Source organism: Knufia obscura, assembly GCF_036327395.1.
Source record: "Knufia obscura strain CCFEE 5817 isolate CBS 148926 chromosome Unknown scaffold_10, whole genome shotgun sequence".
In the NCBI taxonomy this organism is placed as follows: domain Eukaryota; kingdom Fungi; phylum Ascomycota; class Eurotiomycetes; order Chaetothyriales; family Trichomeriaceae; genus Knufia; species Knufia obscura.
In genome coordinates this window covers 364,623-381,820 of record NW_027042696.1, presented here as the reverse complement: position 1 = coordinate 381,820, position 17,198 = coordinate 364,623, and the positions used below count along the sequence as shown (strand labels likewise).

The 17,198-nt window shown below is 51.6% G+C and overlaps 8 protein-coding genes across 8 annotated transcripts; 4 read left to right on the top strand and 4 right to left on the bottom strand.

Annotated features, from left to right (window-relative positions):
- Nucleotides 1–1,506: 1,506 nt before the first annotated feature.
- Nucleotides 1,507–2,368, top strand: PMZ80_007958 (uncharacterized protein; the record flags this gene model as incomplete). Its single annotated transcript, XM_064876362.1, has 2 exons — nucleotides 1,507–1,753; nucleotides 1,848–2,368. 2 exons carry the CDS (start codon nucleotides 1,507–1,509, stop codon nucleotides 2,366–2,368), a joined length of 768 nt encoding a protein of 255 aa, XP_064727669.1.
- Nucleotides 2,369–2,828: 460 nt separating this feature from the next.
- PMZ80_007957 (uncharacterized protein) lies at nucleotides 2,829–4,100 on the top strand (the record flags this gene model as incomplete). The annotated part of the gene is made up of 1 exon (XM_064876361.1): nucleotides 2,829–4,100. The coding sequence occupies one exon, from the start codon at nucleotides 2,829–2,831 to the stop codon at nucleotides 4,098–4,100; it is 1,272 nt and encodes a 423-aa protein (XP_064727668.1).
- A 1,578-nt stretch (nucleotides 4,101–5,678) lies between these two features.
- Nucleotides 5,679–6,869, bottom strand: PMZ80_007956 (uncharacterized protein; the record flags this gene model as incomplete). Its single annotated transcript, XM_064876360.1, has 1 exon — nucleotides 5,679–6,869. One exon carries the CDS (start codon nucleotides 6,867–6,869, stop codon nucleotides 5,679–5,681), a length of 1,191 nt encoding a protein of 396 aa, XP_064727667.1.
- A 309-nt stretch (nucleotides 6,870–7,178) lies between these two features.
- PMZ80_007955 (uncharacterized protein) lies at nucleotides 7,179–8,234 on the bottom strand (the record flags this gene model as incomplete). Its single annotated transcript, XM_064876359.1, has 1 exon — nucleotides 7,179–8,234. One exon carries the CDS (start codon nucleotides 8,232–8,234, stop codon nucleotides 7,179–7,181), a length of 1,056 nt encoding a protein of 351 aa, XP_064727666.1.
- A 908-nt stretch (nucleotides 8,235–9,142) lies between these two features.
- PMZ80_007954 (uncharacterized protein) lies at nucleotides 9,143–9,584 on the top strand (the record flags this gene model as incomplete). Its single annotated transcript, XM_064876358.1, has 2 exons — nucleotides 9,143–9,268; nucleotides 9,318–9,584. 2 exons carry the CDS (start codon nucleotides 9,143–9,145, stop codon nucleotides 9,582–9,584), a joined length of 393 nt encoding a protein of 130 aa, XP_064727665.1.
- A 49-nt stretch (nucleotides 9,585–9,633) lies between these two features.
- Nucleotides 9,634–10,710, bottom strand: PMZ80_007953 (uncharacterized protein; the record flags this gene model as incomplete). Its single annotated transcript, XM_064876357.1, has 1 exon — nucleotides 9,634–10,710. The coding sequence occupies one exon, from the start codon at nucleotides 10,708–10,710 to the stop codon at nucleotides 9,634–9,636; it is 1,077 nt and encodes a 358-aa protein (XP_064727664.1).
- Nucleotides 10,711–14,394: 3,684 nt separating this feature from the next.
- Nucleotides 14,395–15,522, top strand: PMZ80_007952 (uncharacterized protein; the record flags this gene model as incomplete). Its single annotated transcript, XM_064876356.1, has 1 exon — nucleotides 14,395–15,522. The coding sequence occupies one exon, from the start codon at nucleotides 14,395–14,397 to the stop codon at nucleotides 15,520–15,522; it is 1,128 nt and encodes a 375-aa protein (XP_064727663.1).
- A 135-nt stretch (nucleotides 15,523–15,657) lies between these two features.
- PMZ80_007951 (uncharacterized protein) lies at nucleotides 15,658–16,560 on the bottom strand (the record flags this gene model as incomplete). The annotated part of the gene is made up of 1 exon (XM_064876355.1): nucleotides 15,658–16,560. One exon carries the CDS (start codon nucleotides 16,558–16,560, stop codon nucleotides 15,658–15,660), a length of 903 nt encoding a protein of 300 aa, XP_064727662.1.
- Between the last annotated feature and the right edge of the window lie 638 nt (nucleotides 16,561–17,198).

The following is a 17,198-nucleotide window of genomic DNA, read 5'->3' as shown; positions in this document are numbered from 1 at the left end:
CGAGATCTGACATCGTACTCGCACTGCATGTTTCAGTATCAGCTGATACTTCGCAGGCCATGCCAGTGGTGGATTGTCGTTCGGACGGGCTCACGTCCGAAAGAGACGTTGTTACCAGATCTCTGGTTACACGGGCTGCGACCTTGGACTGATGAGGCAGTATCCCCGGATCTACTTGTTGCTTTGTGCTACGGTACTAGTTCCGTGTATGTAGTGTGGTGTATTGATGGGGCGCCCGATGCATCCCAGGATAACAGGATGGGATGGGTAGTGTAGAGTAGGATTTTGTCTGTGCGACGCGAGATACAACTCGGACTCATGTACTCATTAACACCGACTAAAGTTGCAACTGCGAGACTCGCGCCGAAGAACGAGAGGATGTTCCTTGGAGACCACGCGAGTGGTCGGAGCTACGGGTGGATCTGCACGTTTGCTTGATTTGGTGCTTGCAAGGATGATCTGCGTGAACCGTTAAGTGTGGGGCCGAGCTAAGAGATGTGCCGCTTCGGTACGGGAAATGAGATGGAGTTGGTGCGTGGTAGGGGTATGCTTGGTTTAGGAAGGGGAGTGAGGCTCGAGCGAGATGAGATGAGGTGAGATGTGGTGGTGTGGTGTGGGACAAAGGACATGGAAGAGGGATGGAGGGAGTGTGTGGGAAATCGATACGCGGATAATGCTGTCGTTGATGGATCGACGACCTGCATGGCGCGCTAGCTTGCGGTGAACGAAAGTCTACTTCGAAGGTTTTCAATTACATAACTCGCGACTTGGGTCTTGTTGACTTCAACGATGAGAGGTGAGCATGCCGTCTGCAGCACGTTCGTGAACATCAACGCGGAATATTCACAGCCTGCGGAAGGCTTGGCCTTCAGCGACCGCAAAGCTCGCTGTCACTGACCGCGACGACGCGTGAGACGCGTAGCATAGCTGATAAGGCAATACGCTGCCTAGTTGGTCGTCGCGTGCATACTAATGATGACGAACCGCTGCTTGAAGGTCTCGAGAAGAACTGGGCTGAAATGGAGATCATATAGAAATGACAACGACAAGACTGAAATTTCAGTTGACCCAACATCTTACATATCCACAAGATTATGACGATGAGTTTCACCAGGTCACGAAATTTGCTGAACAACATCTGTGCATTTAAGATGTTGCCTGTGCCAGACTACGCTCGCATCCATAGCATCCGTTTCTCTGCTCTGGCGATGCTCACCCAGGATCTATTCTTTACTACTAACGTTCAGGCCAGGTTCCTATCGACACCGACATGAACCACCGATGCTGCGCGCATGATGCTCAAAAATGGATTTGGGGAGGTACCAGGTCGAGAATCGCTACGCGTCATGGCAGACGCGTGCTTGCCAATTTGGCATGAATTGCAGATTGAGGCAGGCACGAGAAAAAATGGCGATGTTGGTGCACTCAACAATTTTGACTCTGGTGTTTCATCTTCGAACACTGGATTTTCTCTCACCACATGCAAAAGGCTCCCGGTAAGCAACAATGGCACCATCGACCAGCCTAGAGCCCAATGCTCTCATTGCAGATATGTGGGAGAAATGTCAGGATGCCATTGACTTCAAGGCGGTACGAGCCGAAGGCGACGTGCTGGGATTGTGGTCAAATGATGCTGCTGTTGATGACATGAAGAAAGCTCTGCGGAAGTTCAAGCAGCTCTTGGATGCACAGCCGCCGGCACCAGAGTCGTCAGTAGGAATCGAGGCGGTAGATCTGGTCAAGACTGAGGAAGGTGAGTGCATTGGAAAGAAACGGAGTTCCCAGCTGATAGCGCAACGAAACCGTCGAGTTATACACGTTGCAGATCGAACGAACTGAGAGCCCAGATCCCGAGCCCCAAGCAGAGCCTGTCGACCCGCAAGATACAGAGCTCGATCTTCGACTCAAAAAGCAACTCCACCTTTTCGCCATTGACAATGCGTTCACTCGCGGCGTCAAGCGCTGGACAGCAAAGGTCAGAGAGGAAAACCGGAAGCTCATGCAAGATACAATCTCAAGATTGCCCGAAGCCATTCGAAGGACATGGAGCTCGTCACGATACGAGGAAACACTCCTATATCGAAATAAGAAGTTCATGTCCCGAGAGAGAAAGTTGACACTACTTGGACAGTTCGAAGTCTACAACAAGACATTCGACATTGTGGTCAGGGAGTATGGCGCCAAGCTGTCGGCAGAGAAGAAGCGCGATGAAGCAGGGATTATCAAGCCTGGGGTCAAGCGAGAAGCCCATCAGCTGTATGGGAATGATACTCAGCCCAAGGAGGAGAACATAGAACAGCCGCTGGCCAAGAAGGTGAAGTTTGACGAAGATTCAGCCATTTTCATCAAGGATGAGGACGATGAGTAGGAGAAGCCGGGGTGATGGAATTTGCCCACTGAGTATGTGGTACTCTGGTCAGGGTTGCATAAAGTGTTGACATGTTCTCTGCCTGCTGGTCATCGTGATAGTCATCACGGTACAGTGCCACCCAAGGTTCCGATCTGGAGAAGTGACAGCAGCCTCCATCTCGGTATACATCCATAAAAATTGGGCCGCATGCTTGCGACACAAAACAGAGGAGAGAACTGGCTGAAAGCTCTCGTTGTGATTTCGGTTGTGGGCAAAGATTCGATGAGTGCAAGTTTTCAGAAGTGAGAAAAGGTGCAAATCTTCACTTCCAGAACCACACCGTTTAGGTTTGTTTGCTGCGTAGATCATCAAGGCTACCTGCAGTCCAGCAGGTCACACATTTTTTCTTCCACAAGGTCGCGCCATCGTGAACATTACCACCGACCGCAGTACTGCCTGAGTACCTCTAACGCTCACAATGTCGAGCAGCACCAAACGATCAGAGACTGATACGCAGCTGAGACCTCTTCTGGAGAGATTTCAAAGATACCATCGACTGCCGTATACTCAGGAAGAAGCCGAAAAAGTCAGCCGCATCCTCATACAAGCCAGAAACAGACTGCCACGATCCCTGAAGGATAGAGATGACCTCCGAGTGCACGCCTCCGCCGAGTATCTTGGTGGCAAACAGCTGCCTCACGCTACGAAGGAGGCGTTACTGCGCCTATACACGATGCTCGACCGGAATATCAAAGAAGTGGAGAAAGAGACAGGAGAATCAACCGACATGCCAGATAAGCGAGAGGTCTGTCTTAGTGCGGGTCAGCCTGGCCATGAGAGCTATACAAAGTCGGATGACAGCGATGTGAAGCTTCTATCGATCTTGAACCAGCTCGAACAAATCATTACTGCCGACGTCGACGATCTCGTATCCTTCGATCTCCTTGATCCAGTCTGCGATAGCCCCAACACCATGACACCCAAAGCCAGAGCAACCATGAGATTGAAGCTGCTTCAGGAGGGAGTCGAATTTACCCCAGAGGATTTCAGAAGACAATTTGTGTCGACCTTCTTAGGCGTTGCTGGCTATATCCGTGAAGAGGTCCGCAATATGCCGCAGAAGCAGAAACAAGCCATGTTCGAGATATACACAGCGACAGAGCAAAAGATGGCCGAGACTGAGACGAGGTACGCGGCTTTGCGAGCCAGAGCTACAGAGGAGAAAACAAAGGCCGAAGAGGGAAATTCAGCGACCGAGCCCAAGAACAAAAAGGAAAAGAAGAAGCAGCAGCAGACTGGCACAGTATCAGACCCAGATAATGTAGCAGGAACGCTCACGCATGCGCTGCCGATATCAATAGAGCACGTTAATACACGGATTGGGGAGGATGCCGTGCAGCACTCAAACGCTCCATCTCCACCAAAATCGCCGAATCACGAACCAGAAGTTGGCACCCGTCTGCGAGACACAATTCATCAGCTATCGATTCTCGATGTGGCCTCAGCGGAAATCAATACCACTGTTTCCACCAAGCGTTTGCGGCAAGCCGTGCCACGACTACCAGACTACCTCAAAGACGAGTATCAGAAACCCGAGACGGCAAGGGACTTCCGGGACTTCGTACTGGGAAAGAAGATCTCAAAGGAGAAGCAAGAAAATATGTTGGAGCTCTACGACACGCTTCTGCAAAAGAAGAACGAGGTCGAGAAGGAGGTAGCAGAAGCAAGAGCAAGGCAGGGAACGCCCTAGCGATGGACAGAGCGGCAAAATTGGTAGCTCACTGGATGTCAAAGTAAGCTTCTACTGTCAGCATTGGATTGTGAAGACTACTTGCGCATGAACAGGCTTTTAGCACGCGCCTTGTTGTGTACGCCAATGATGAATTTACAATAATGGAGAATAAGCTCGACACTTTTACGTTTTGTGAACCTCCTCAATTAATCTACCCTGACCCCTGAGCAACACGCTCCCACAGAGGAATGCTCACTACCCATATCTAACCTCGAGCAGTACGCAAATGAAATCTACGTTCTGGATCTCTCCGCGCAGATAGGAAGGCACGCTGCAAGGCGACGCAGGCACGACTCAAACTACAACTCGCAAGGAGGTACGATCCACAAGCTGAGGAAGGCACGACCCTCAAAGAGAAGGTGTGACCAGCAAGTTGAGGGAGGCACGACCGACAGTGAGGAAGCCACGACCCACGACGGGGAAGGCACGATCAATGGCAAGGCAGGCGCAAGTCACATCACTGGCAGGCACGATCAGCATCCCGTCCTGGAGGAAGGCACGACCCATGTACCAAGGAAGGCACGATCCAATGCCGGGAAGGTACGAGCTAGGTCGAGGAAGCACGACCGTACATCAGCCACGAGGCAGGTGCACCCAACGTTGAGGCAGGCACGACCCACATACTAGGGAAGGTGCCATTGGTATGTCAAGGAAGGTACGACTAACTAAGTAAGCAGGTACGATCGACCCTAGCAGCATTGAGGCAGGCGCAGCCCACGAAGCGAGGAAGGCACGACCATGTAGCCGGAAGGTGCGACCCATGACTAAGGTAGGCACGACTTACAAGAAGGAAAGTGCGATCGATGTCATGGCAGGTGCGACGTGGGTACCAGGCAGGCACGACCGTCAACGACCTTGGAGGAAGGCGCAACCCCTACGTGAAGGAAGGTACGGCACAAGAGAAGGAAGGTGCGCGTCGAAATCAGGAAGGCACGACCGCATATCAGCTTCAAGGCAGGCGCAACCCACAAGCCAAGGAAGGTGCGACCGGCCATCTAAACTCAAGGAAGGCGCAGCCTATGAGACGAGGAAGGCACGTCACATGGTAAGGGAAGGTACGATCGATGCGATGTAGAAGGCGCGACCCTGAATCACTTTCGAGGAAAGTACGATCGACGTCGAGGCAGGCGCGACCGTAGGGCTAACGAAGGTGCGACACAGTACTCGGCAGGCACGACCGGCATCAGCTTGAAGGAAGGCGCGCCTCGGAGAAGCCAAGGAAGGTGCTATCAGGTGAACAACAGAGCGAAGAAGGAACGACTGGTAAGATACTGTCTGGAAGGCGCCGAGGGCGTCTCCGCGACTGTAATGCATTGCGTTGCGACAGGAGGGAGCACGTTTGATTCATCTGCGGCGGAGGACAATGTGGTGTACATAGGCTCGACCAGATTCTGCACAGGATATAGCTTGGAAAGGGTTGAAGGGCAAGTCTTGAAAGCTGAATGCCCGGGAGCACGCCCCTCCGTGAATGTGCAGTACTGTAAGATCAAACCCGCTTTGATGGATTTGCTAGACGCAATGCGATATGCTACGCATTCAGTGAAACAGCTCATACGTTTCGGGTCTCTTCTTGTTGTCCTTCGCCGGCAGGACCCTCTTCGTATCGTTCTCTGACGCTTTGCTTGGTTTCTTGACCTTGACGTCTTTCGAGACGTGCTTGGGTGCATGAGACGGTGGCTTTAGCTTATCTTGAGTTCGGTTCGCGTCCAACTTAGGCTTTGTCTTCCCTGTAGGCGGTCCATTGGGTCGCTGGTCGTATGCGGTGCTCACATTGCCGTGCTTGAATGGGTGAAGAGGGTCATCTTTGGCGTCTGAAGAAGTGACATCGTCTTGCCTGGACCCGGGCTTTACATCGTCTTTTGCAAGCCACTCTATCACCGTATCCCTCGCATCGTCAAGCGAAGGTCCTTCCCGACACTCGATCACTGTCTTGCTTGATGTTCTGGAGATCACGCTTCCTTGGACTTTCACCTTGGAGTCAGGTTTGAGCCATGATCGAACTGGGAAGATCTCCTTCCAGTTGAACCACTTCTTTTCATCCTCGTCTTTTGTGTCATCCTTTTCGTGGCAGAGTGGGCCATCGTCATTTGTCGCTTCTTCATGCCTGAAGACTGGTATCAGTCGCCTGCCGAAGCCTCGCCCGACCCAGCCTTCATAACCGCCACTGAGTCCTTCACCAAAGCCTGCAACCTTTCTCAGTTCATCCATTAGGTCTTTCGCGATCTGAACCTTGGTCTCGCCACCAACAAGCGGCCTCCTTCCACCAGCAGCACCATATCCTGGATTGCCTCCCATACCATGATGATGATATCCATGTTCCCCACAAAAGCCCTTAAGCGGCTTCGGTTTCGTCAAATCATGGCCTCGCACCATCATAGACAGAGGTCTGAAGCAGATCTTTGGATTCTCTTTGTTCAACCATTCCATCCCCAACAGCATGTCCTCATGCGGAAGCGTGCCAGCTGATTCGTGGACCCACATCTCACATTCGTAGCTGCCAATGCGTAACCTCAATTTCGCCTCTAGATTTATCATGTGGACAGAACCGTCTGCTATAGACACTCTTATCGGATGGGCCAATCTTCTTGTCGCTAGACCGAGGCGCCGAATGCTTTGGCGAGGCATACAGGATGTTGAGCAGCCTGTGTCGACCATGATGGACAGCGGCGTTTGTCTTCCATTGAGGATAGAGACGCCGTATAGGATGATGGTTCCGTGTCGACCCATCTCGTGAATATTACCGTCGGGTGCAAGTATTTTGAAGTTCGTTGATATATTGTTTGTTTGATGAAGATGGATGATCTCTCTTGTAGCTGACTTGCAATGTCATGACTGACGTGGGCCAGTGGCATTCAAATATGATGGCGTCCGAGTGAGGATGAGTGATATTCTCGGTTGCTCCGAGTGACTTCAATCCCAAAAGGTCTGTTTGCGATAAGTTAAATCGCGAGGCGAGATACTACTGCCATTTCACGCGGTAATGCAGCTGTTTCTGGTGACGCTGCAGCACTTCGAAGTTATTCTCTTAAATCAGCTCTAGCTTGGGGTAGTCTGCAGTCGCTGCCTTGCCTGCTGTTGTACCTCGCGAACAATATCACCAGCCTTCATGACGGACTTGACGAGACCTACACCTGTACCGGCGTAAGCAGTAATACGCCCGTTGATACCCCATCCAGCATCACCCTGCTTCATTGCCTCCTCGTAAAGCTTTTTGTTGTCTTCGAAAGACATACCAGAACTGTTGTCGTAGTAGCTCTGGTTCAGGATTCCTCGGCCGTTGTAATTGGCCGGCCACTGTGTTGTGCCGCGTAGTTGATCGTAGAGTTTCGTCCTAGCTGTGTTCGCGCCACCATCGGATGCTCGAACAACTTCTTTGCGGTATGCTTCAGCTACTGTTGCCTCTTCGCTTGCGAGGAGACGTGTACCTAGGCATATCCCATCAGCACCAAGAGTCAGAGCTGCCGCTGCGGCGCGACCTTCAATTACACCGCCAGCAGCAATCAGCTTGATTTCAGGCATACCAGCACTGTGCAATGCATCAGCAATTTCTGGCAGCAGTGTGATGAGCCCAGCTCCGGATTCCAGACCGTGGCCTCCAGCATCAGTGCCTTGCACCACAAGCACATCAGGCTTTGCCATCTTCGCGACCTCGACGGCATCGGCGACTGACCCTACCTGAACCCAGACCTCTGTCCGGCCTTCGCTGACTTGACGGATCTTCTCTGTCCAGGTGGCATAATCTCCGTTCTTGTGAGCGCCGAATTGCCATACCGCTAGCGGCTTCCACTTTTTGACCGCTGCCATTGCTTTCTCGAGATCCTCATCGGGTGCCCAATTGAAGTAGCCAAAGCCGATCGGCAACATTCCAGTCTTCTCATGGTAGGCTTTGAGAGCTGCATGCTTGCTGACGAGTCCAGCAGCTTGCTCAAGCCAGCCATCGAGCTCATCAAGGTTATTACCTGCACCGATGAAGCCAAGGCCTCCTGCTGCGGATACTTCGACGGCTAAGGGTGGCAATGCTATGATTCGCATAGGTGCGCCCACGACCAGGGGCGGTGATGTCCATGAATATTGTTCCGTAAGTGACGACATTGTGGTCATTTGTCGATGAAGTTCTCGTCTGCTGCTTGAGCGACTTGTAAGCAGTGACAAGGCGGTGGCAATAGGCCTATATGCAATAGTCGGTCGGAAGCATCCGTATATGAGTAACCTCGCAGCCATACACGTCTGCTTAGCAAGCTTTGCCTATCAGTCCTGGCAGTCCTGGCAGATTCGAGTCAAGTTACCGACTGGCCGAGCACCAGTCGTTCGCGGTCACCGAGATCTTCTTTGTGCGTTAGACTGTCAACACCGTGCACCACTCGAGACAGATGGATGGTTCGAACACGCTTGTGAGGCCTGACTGTTTGGGATCCTGGTAAGCAGTCGATTTTGTGAGCAACTTGCGCAGAAGTCTCCCCGGAGGCGGTGCGGGGAAATGCGGAGGAACTCGTGGCCTCCAGCCTGAGAGCCTCGACTTTGCAAGATCAGGATTGGTAATCAGTTTAGATATTGTTGTGTCTGGGGTTGTGTTATGATGGTTTGTTATGGCATTTCGATATCTGAATTGAGAATTGGGCGTTGCTGCCACGAAGATGTTCTCCGAACGAACCAGCACCATTACATTCGCCCAGGAGAAATCGCTCGACAACATGTCTGACCAGGAGCCACGCATAAATTCAGGAATATCACATTGTGACCGATCCGACAATACCAGCATTATTCAACGGGCTGTTATGGGTGTGGCTGCTTCATCGCGATAGTGCCGCGTAGGCACAATGACATCAAGGTGAAGTTGAGTTCGAGGAAGGTTTGAGGCAATCCCAATCTGCCGGCGTGTCGTCATTGCCTCATGATCGGAATGATACATAAGGTAGGCAGTATGCCGGAGTGTAGGCTTTCACAGAGAAACGGAAAGTACGGCCGGGACTGTTAAAGCGGAAGAAGCAACAGTAGCCAAGATGCCTCTTGTCAAGATCGATCTGATCAAAGACCAGGGATCGCCAGACGAGATCAAGCATCTGGCAGATATCATTCAAGAAGTCCTCATTGACAAAATTGCGGCGCTGAAAAAGGATCGATACCAGGTCTCCAACAGCAGTCGGCTTATGCTCGACAGCTGCTGACCAAATGTAGATCATAACGCAGCACGAACCGTACGAGCTTATCTGCCAGGACACGGGCCTTGGCACTGAACGCCCCAGCAAGCTCGTCTTCATCCAGATTTTCCAGCAAGGACGAAGCAAGGACCAAAAGCAAGCCATGTATGGCAGTCTAGCTGAAAATTTGAGGTCGAAATGCGGTGTTGATGGCAATGACCTAATCATCTCGTGTTCGGAGAACACCAAGGAGGATTGGAGCTTTGGGTTCGGGGAATCACAATTTCTGACGGGTGATCTGTAACTCCCTCGATGGCAAGGTCGATTCTGCACGGAGTTAACGTAGGGCGACCTTAGCTGAACTTCCAAAGGTAACAATCTTCACACTCGGTGTCCTCCTCGCATGCCGGCACATCATCGTACGCCTTCAATACGTTCTCGATGACATTGCTGATACGATGATTGTTGATGCTCGACCTCCACCCCTTATCTTTGACCGTGTCGTAAGCACACCTCTTCCCAGTGAAGCACTGACTCTCGAAGCTGAAGCCCCAGAAAGAGCAGCTACTGAAGAAGCCGTTGCATGCACCCATGTATACCGGATCTGCTGTGTTACCGAAATGGTGAGCTATCGCTCTACCGGCTTTGATTGTAGTATTGTGGTTTGAGGAGACAAGCCCCATGCGTTGGGCGGCAAGTCGCTCTGGTGGTGCCTCGAATGTCACAGCTGGGATGTTCAAGGTTAGGCCAACTAGGGATGCGAGACTACCACCTAGAGAATGGCCAACGGTCCAGAAAGTGGCTTGAGGATACATTGCTTGTGTGCGTCCCATTATATCCAGAGCAGCGTCATAGTACGAATCGTTCTGCAATACAGAACTCGTCAAGCAACTTGACTTGCACTGGTAATAGCCAGTCGGGCAGTCGCAGACAGGAGGATAATGATACGGATTCTGGGCACGGCAACAGCAACTGAAAAGTCTATTGTCGTTGATAGCATCCCTGCCAGATATCCTGTTCGTAGGGTCGAGTGTCGTGCCTTTGAAGGCGACAACGACGGTGTTGTAGTCCTCCGTGGTAAAGACATGGGCTCTGAGACCGTCCTCTTTCCAGCCGAAGCGACCGGTGAAATTGAAGCCTAGAGTTGTGTTGAGCCAGTCTGGTTCTCGCGGGTCGAAGAGGTACGCGTCGCTAGTCATTTTGGCGAGGTTGACGACGGTTTCCTTGTCCGAGATGTTGGGTCTCACTGTTGCATGTTCTAGCAACCTCGACCGTTCGGCATCATGATACTGGTCAGTCCGATGTTGCTCATGAACGGACGGATGATCGATTAGTACTGCTGATCGTGCTCGTAAGGTGAAAGTCGCAAGTCTAGGCGCATTTGGGACAGCGTCGGGGATATCACGGCTATTCTTGACATCAAGTGCCATGGCTTCCGTGGCTGACTGATCCGTTCTGTATCCAAATGAGTGACGATACTGAAACGCCGCGGCGGACCTTTCAATCATCTTGGCGGCATCGGTGGAGGTTACTGCTGCGTCGCATTGCCAGCCCGTGCATAGAAAGCATAGTGATACTAAGCTTACACACCTCCATAGGAAAGACAACATCACCGCGTCGGCCACTGTTTAGGTCGAGCTATCGTCTCCCGACCGAGGCACTTTCCGAAGCTTTGAGCGCCATCAGACAAAAGGACGTAGCCCTAGTGTTTCCTCAAGTATATGCTTCCCGCATTGTGCTAGGCAGAAGTCATTCTCAGGAGTCCACCAAGGTGCATGTGCAGACCGGTGAGATCTCGTCTAGCATACTTGAAGTCCGAGCCGATCTGACCGCAAAAGCTTTGTTGCGCATTGGTATTGTCAGCTTTCCAAGGCCTCGATTCAGGGATGGAAGTAAGAGCGTGGGCGGCACCCGCCGGAAAAACGGAATGAGCGCAACAAGCACGATTTCTGCTGGATAAAGCGCCCACTTGCGCCCACTCCGGTTTTCCGTCGGGTGGGCGGGAGACGCGAATTGCGCACAACTTGCACTCAAGCTACATCTGGTCGACCGTAGAGAGCGTACAAGCATGAATGAGTAGTCCTGGGGTAGGAGAATCCGCATGACTCTAACGGCGCATAATTAGGCATTTAAGGATCAACTTGTAGAAATTGACAGGTATTTGGTAGATCCCTATCTTCTGTTGAAGCTGTCTCCGCACGGTATATCAACGTGGCCGCATAAGCAACATGGACAAGAACTGGCGTACCCCCCAGGTGCGAGATTAGACATCTACAGACGTTTCGTGCATTCGCGGACCGACGTCAATATACTGACTACTCTAACGTTTTTCGGGAAATCGCTCTATGTATGTACTGGCGTGCCCCCTGGTATGGACGTGAGCGGCCAGATTGATATTCTGTGTGGAGGCTGTGAGAATACAGATAGTGCCTCAGCCATGATCTAGCCATGATGAAGACTCAAAGCAAGATGGCTGGGAGCCGATCTCATCTACACGCGACACAATCTCGGGCACAAATTAAGCTTACTAACCTTATCTTCTTTCCTGTCGCGACTGACGTCAACATTTTATCTCGAGCTCTCTTCTCTTTTATCATTCGAGTTAATTTGCAGGGCTCTTTATGCTGCTTCTGATCGCAGCACATCCTCTGACAAAGACATGGACTAGCGCCTAGACGTTGTAGCATTATCATGATGCAAGCGGGCGACACGGGCGATGCCGTGTGTGCTGGAACTTCGATCTGAAAGAAAAGCCACAACCCACGCGATCGGACCTACAGATACACTAAGCACACACGGTACCAATCGGCTTCGATGCCATCGTGATGGTACCTGACGATCCAGGTACAGTGATGATGGTACTGCTCCAGCCATCATTCTAGTGTATGACATGGGTGGTTGTCGTGGTGAGGTCAACAGAAGTTCTTGTGTATGGGATTCGTGCTTCGCGTGCTTCGCGTAAAGTGCTTGCATTCCGCTCCCTGCTCTGGTCTACCCTCACATCCTTCCTGTACCAAGTACTCGAGGAAGATATGGCTTCCGTAGCAGGTCACCGACAACCCCAGTGCCACGTGCTCAACTTCTTCTATGACAGACACGACGATTCGGCTCTAACAGTGCTGGTGAACAATGTCCGATTTCATATCATCGCGGATGCAACCAAGTTGAAGGCAGAATCGGGTCCCGGTGCGAAGCTGACAAGGGAATACGAGCAACTGCTTGCAGCCGTAAAGCAGGAGGAGAATGCCGCCATCACGAGGCCTTGTTCAAAGCAGAATCTTCGCACTCGCGGCCGAGACTCGAACAGCCACGACTCCGGCCATGGAACGGAAGATGAGCGAGATCCAGAAGACGAGCGGGATAGTGCGGTCGACGTAAATTCCCCGTCAAAGAAAACGTCCCTGCTTCACCAAGCAGACGACGACCCCCAAAAGGCTCTAAACAATTGGATGTTGACCCCGTTCGGACCGATATTCGACAAACATGCTCCGGAGTCCGCACAACAGGAAGAGCTGACAGTACAGGGATGGTATGAGAGACCGACCATGTTCTTCAACCTCGAAATTCAAAATGATGAGCTCAAGGCGACAGAAGAGGAAGCTACAGACGAACTAGAGAAAAGAATGATAGACATGACGCCCAAAATGTACTTACCAAAGTACATTCGCCAGATGGACATACCTTGGTATCCATCCAAAGATGTGATTGTCCTCGAGGAGGGTGACGAACCAGCGCCATATCATCCAACACGGGTCCGAATAGGTGAAGAGACGTTCTTCATGAAAGTTGTGGATCCGACGCAGCCTTCGCCCACGAAAAGAGAGATCGACCTTTTGAAGAAAGCGGAAAGGCTTGGGCTGCATGAAAAGATCAGAGTGCCTCTAGTGAAAGGTCTGGTGGGCTTTCAAGATAGCAAGATCGAAATCATAGGCTTCCTGCAGACGCCCATCGAAGACCCAACGGCCCTTACCCACATGTTTGACGACGAAGTCCCACAGAGGAAAAGAGACAAATGGGCCAAAGAGTCAGACCGAATAAAAGTGGTTCTGCATGAGAATGGTATTGTCTGGGGAGACGCCAAAGCCGACAACTTCATGGTCGATAAGAACGACAATCTGTGGATCATAGATTTCGGTGGAAGCTTTACTGAAGGTTGGGTTGACCCGGAATTGATGGAGACGGTGGAAGGTGATAATATGGGCGTCGATAGAATCGTGAATGCGCTGCACGATCCGAACGCCAATCCTCAGGACGGCGAGAAAGACAAGATGATGCCATACCAGCCTGAGGAGGAGAAGGTACTGCCCTCACCAAGTCGTTTCGTCACAAAAGGGCGCAAGCGCAAAGCTGATGAGGGAGCAGAAACTAGCGAAACTATAAAAAGCACTGAAGTCAGTTCGAGGAAAGGCCGAAGTTCGCCAAACAAGCGCAGTCGCAAGGAGAGCGCAGCAAAGTCGGACGGAACCGGCAATGGCGACGAGGACCAAACTCCTAAGGAAAGCGGCACCAAGAGACCTGCAACTCCCGCTGATGAACAGGATGGTGAAGAGCAAGAGCGATACTGCTTTTGCAATAAGCCTTCCTCTGGCGACATGGTCGGTTGCGACAACGATGACTGTCGGCGACAATGGTTTCATTTCGAATGTGTCAACCTCGACTCGGCACCAAAATCGAAGCGTTGGTTTTGTGACGAGTGTAAGCAGTCAGATCGAGCTTAATCAGCTATCGGGCTGTCGTAGTTCGTCGGCGCGTTGAGGCACACCCATACGCGCCTCTGTAACAAATTTGGGTCTTGTGTAACAATAACTCATGAGGTTTGGGCCAGTATCACTTTTGAAAGGCTAGCCATGTATAGAACAGATCTTGAGCTATAATGTCATATTAAAAATAAAACAAATGATGGGGATCAAAAGGTGTTAAGTTGTATGAGTTTCAGAAGTGCGTTATCAGTGAGCGATGGTGTGGAGTCACGGAGACCCTGCACCGAAGCATCATCATGGCCATCTCTGAAGGATTTCTCATTATATTTGAAGCAATTGCTATCTTTGCCGTACCCCTACGAGCTGTTTCGAGCCTTCAAGTTCCGCCGTATAAAGCAAGTGATTTCCGTCGTCATGCTGACCCCAGCCATAACCGTCGAATCGCCCGGCGCTCCCTTCAAATATCAAAATGTCGAGCTGGACGACCAGATGCGGGACGATGAAGTCCACGTGCGCATCAAAGCTACCGGGATATGTCACACCGACGTCAAGTTCTCGCAGGAGGACAAGATGCCGGATATGTTTCCAGGTGTTATGGGTCATGAAGGCGCTGGTATAGTCCAGGCTGTCGGCCCGAAAGTGACATCTGTGCAAGCTGGTGATCATGTCATCGTTGTATTCACATGCTGTGGCGAATGCAGGTACTGCGAGATGAAGATGACCGGGTACTGCGATGTATGGTTTCAGTACAACTTTGGGGCTGGCCGCTTAGATGGGTCGAAAGCATTTAAGTTTCCTAACGGTGGAAGGAGGGTGTGCTCGCATTTCTTTGGGCAGTCGAGTTTTGCAAGAGATGTCTACGTCAAGCAGACAGGGCTCGTCAAGATTGAAGACAAGAGCATCCCATTTGAGAAGCTGGCTCCTTTAGCATGTGGGCTTATGACCGGAGCTGGTGGCATGCTCAATGTTATCCAGCCCACGAGTGACATGTCTGTTGCAGTAGTCGGGACAGGGTCTGTTGGGTTGGCTGCCATTATGGCGTTGAAACTGCTCCCGAAGCCGCCGCGAAGGATCATCGCTGTCGATATCGTACCTTCAAGGCTTGAGCTAGCACGTTCATTCGGTGCCACGCATGGTGTGAACAGCAAAGTCAGGACGAACCTGATGGAAGTCCTTTTAGATATTACAGACGGCCGTGGAGTTGATGGATCAATCGACGCCACTGGAAGAGCAGATGTGATACAAAATCTGGTACACAGTACTGCTAGGAAAGGCAAAGTAGTAACGATTGGCACGGGTGGCACACAAGCAGAGGTTACACTCAACCTGTTCGAGATGGTACAAGCTGGCTGCTCGTACATTGGTTGCCAACAAGGTGATGCTTATCCGCAAGAGTTTCTGCCGCGGCTGTTAGAGGCTCACAGGGATGGTAAGTTCCCGTATGATAAGCTTATCAAGACATATTCTGCCAAAGACGTCGCAAGAGCTGTACATGATATGGAGCAAGGAGAGACTATAAAACCTGTCCTCATGTGGGATTGAAATAGAACATGTCCAATTTTGATTCTTTCTCAGATCTTGTCGGCCTTCTCGCCTAAACGCCTCGCTACCAAAGTATCCCCCGAGCCCATGCGCCGTCGCTAAGTCTCAGTCATGCAAACACATTCACATCATCGATCATACCTCCAGACCCCGAACCAACACAATCGAGTTCCCGTTCAACATGCGTTGACTGACCTTCTCACTGAACTCTAGTACCTCGCCACTTTCGACATGGTACACCCGCAAGATCTTGTCAGCGCCCTGCGCAGAATTGTTTAGATTCTCCACGCCCAACTTCGCAGCCACTACGTCCAGTATCCTGCCAACTTTCCACTCGGTGTTAAAGAACATAGCCGCTTCTTTGGGCTTCCCGTCTTTCGTTACCTTGTCCGTTGCGGAGCAATGCAGGTACAACCTCTTCTCCTGCGGGACTTTCGCGTCCCCGCTTGCGGTTTGTTTCAGCTTGTTCAACGCGGCCAGTTGGGCAGCTTTGGAGGTCGGCTTCGGCTTGGGTTTTATCTCCTCCTGTTTCGCTCGTCCCCAAGACCTGAGCTTCCCGAAGCCCAACTTCAGTTTCTCTCTCTGCTCCCGGTATGCGAGCTCCGAAGGTCTTGCGCCAAGTGGCGTGAGGTTTTTGCAATCATGGTCTTCCGGAAATCGATGCTTGAGGCAGTAGGTCCTGTTACAGGTGGAACAATGTACTCCGAGGTTCTGGGACGTATGCACGAAGGTCTTGCATACTGGTGAGCCGCATTGTTGGGATGTGAGGAGAGATGGCTTCTCTGTGGTGGGTAACGTGGCTCCAGAAGTGTTGTTCTCCCGTCTCCGCTGTGCCCAAGCGCCCTTGTTCGGACACCTATGCCCGTCTTCAGTCCGGTGATCTAAACAGTATTTGCCGCCGCATGACTGACATCGAAAGGGGAGGAAATCGAGCTGGTGGCAGTACTCGTAGCCGCAATGCGCTCCGATCGCTTCTACGTCGCCTACTTCGTACATTTTGAATGAGGAGTCTTCGGGAGGGGGCGTTGAGGTCGACATCTCGAACTATTGTAATCTATATGCGTTATATGGGCAACAGTTCTGGTGTGCGCCAGGCTGCTCGAGCTAGTCGTCAGCATTAATGACCATGTAAGTCAACGAGAACATTCGAAAGACATGCCTGGGCCCGAACAATGCCACCCGCCGCGCTATTTCACGTGGCACGCGCCGAGGCCGGATGACGCAAGCTCTCTGGAAAGGTTTGTTCTGTTTGCTTCATGCTAGATCATCGCGTCGAGCGCATGTAATCGAAGTTCCGCGCCTGTTCAGCTACGCTAACTTACCACACCCCGGAAACTCAACGTGAGCACCTCGTCACGCTTAAGTTGCCTGGAATGGACGAAAATGTTCTGGTCAAAAGCGCTCATCTTGAGTTTCCGGGATGTGGCTACCTACATACGCACTGCCGTGACACTCGAGGTCTTCCTATGGGAGCCTACTATGACATGAAACACCGGACTAAACCACGCCTCCCAATCATGATCTAGGACCGCAGCAGAAGCTCAAGCAACAAGGCATCGTAGGGGTGGCCAATCGAGCCGCATAGGCCTGTACGAGCGCTGGTAATCCGAGGAGTTTTCCTCGTACATGGCTGCTCATGTTCTAATCATGGTCCGGTCTTTCGAGTAATCACATTT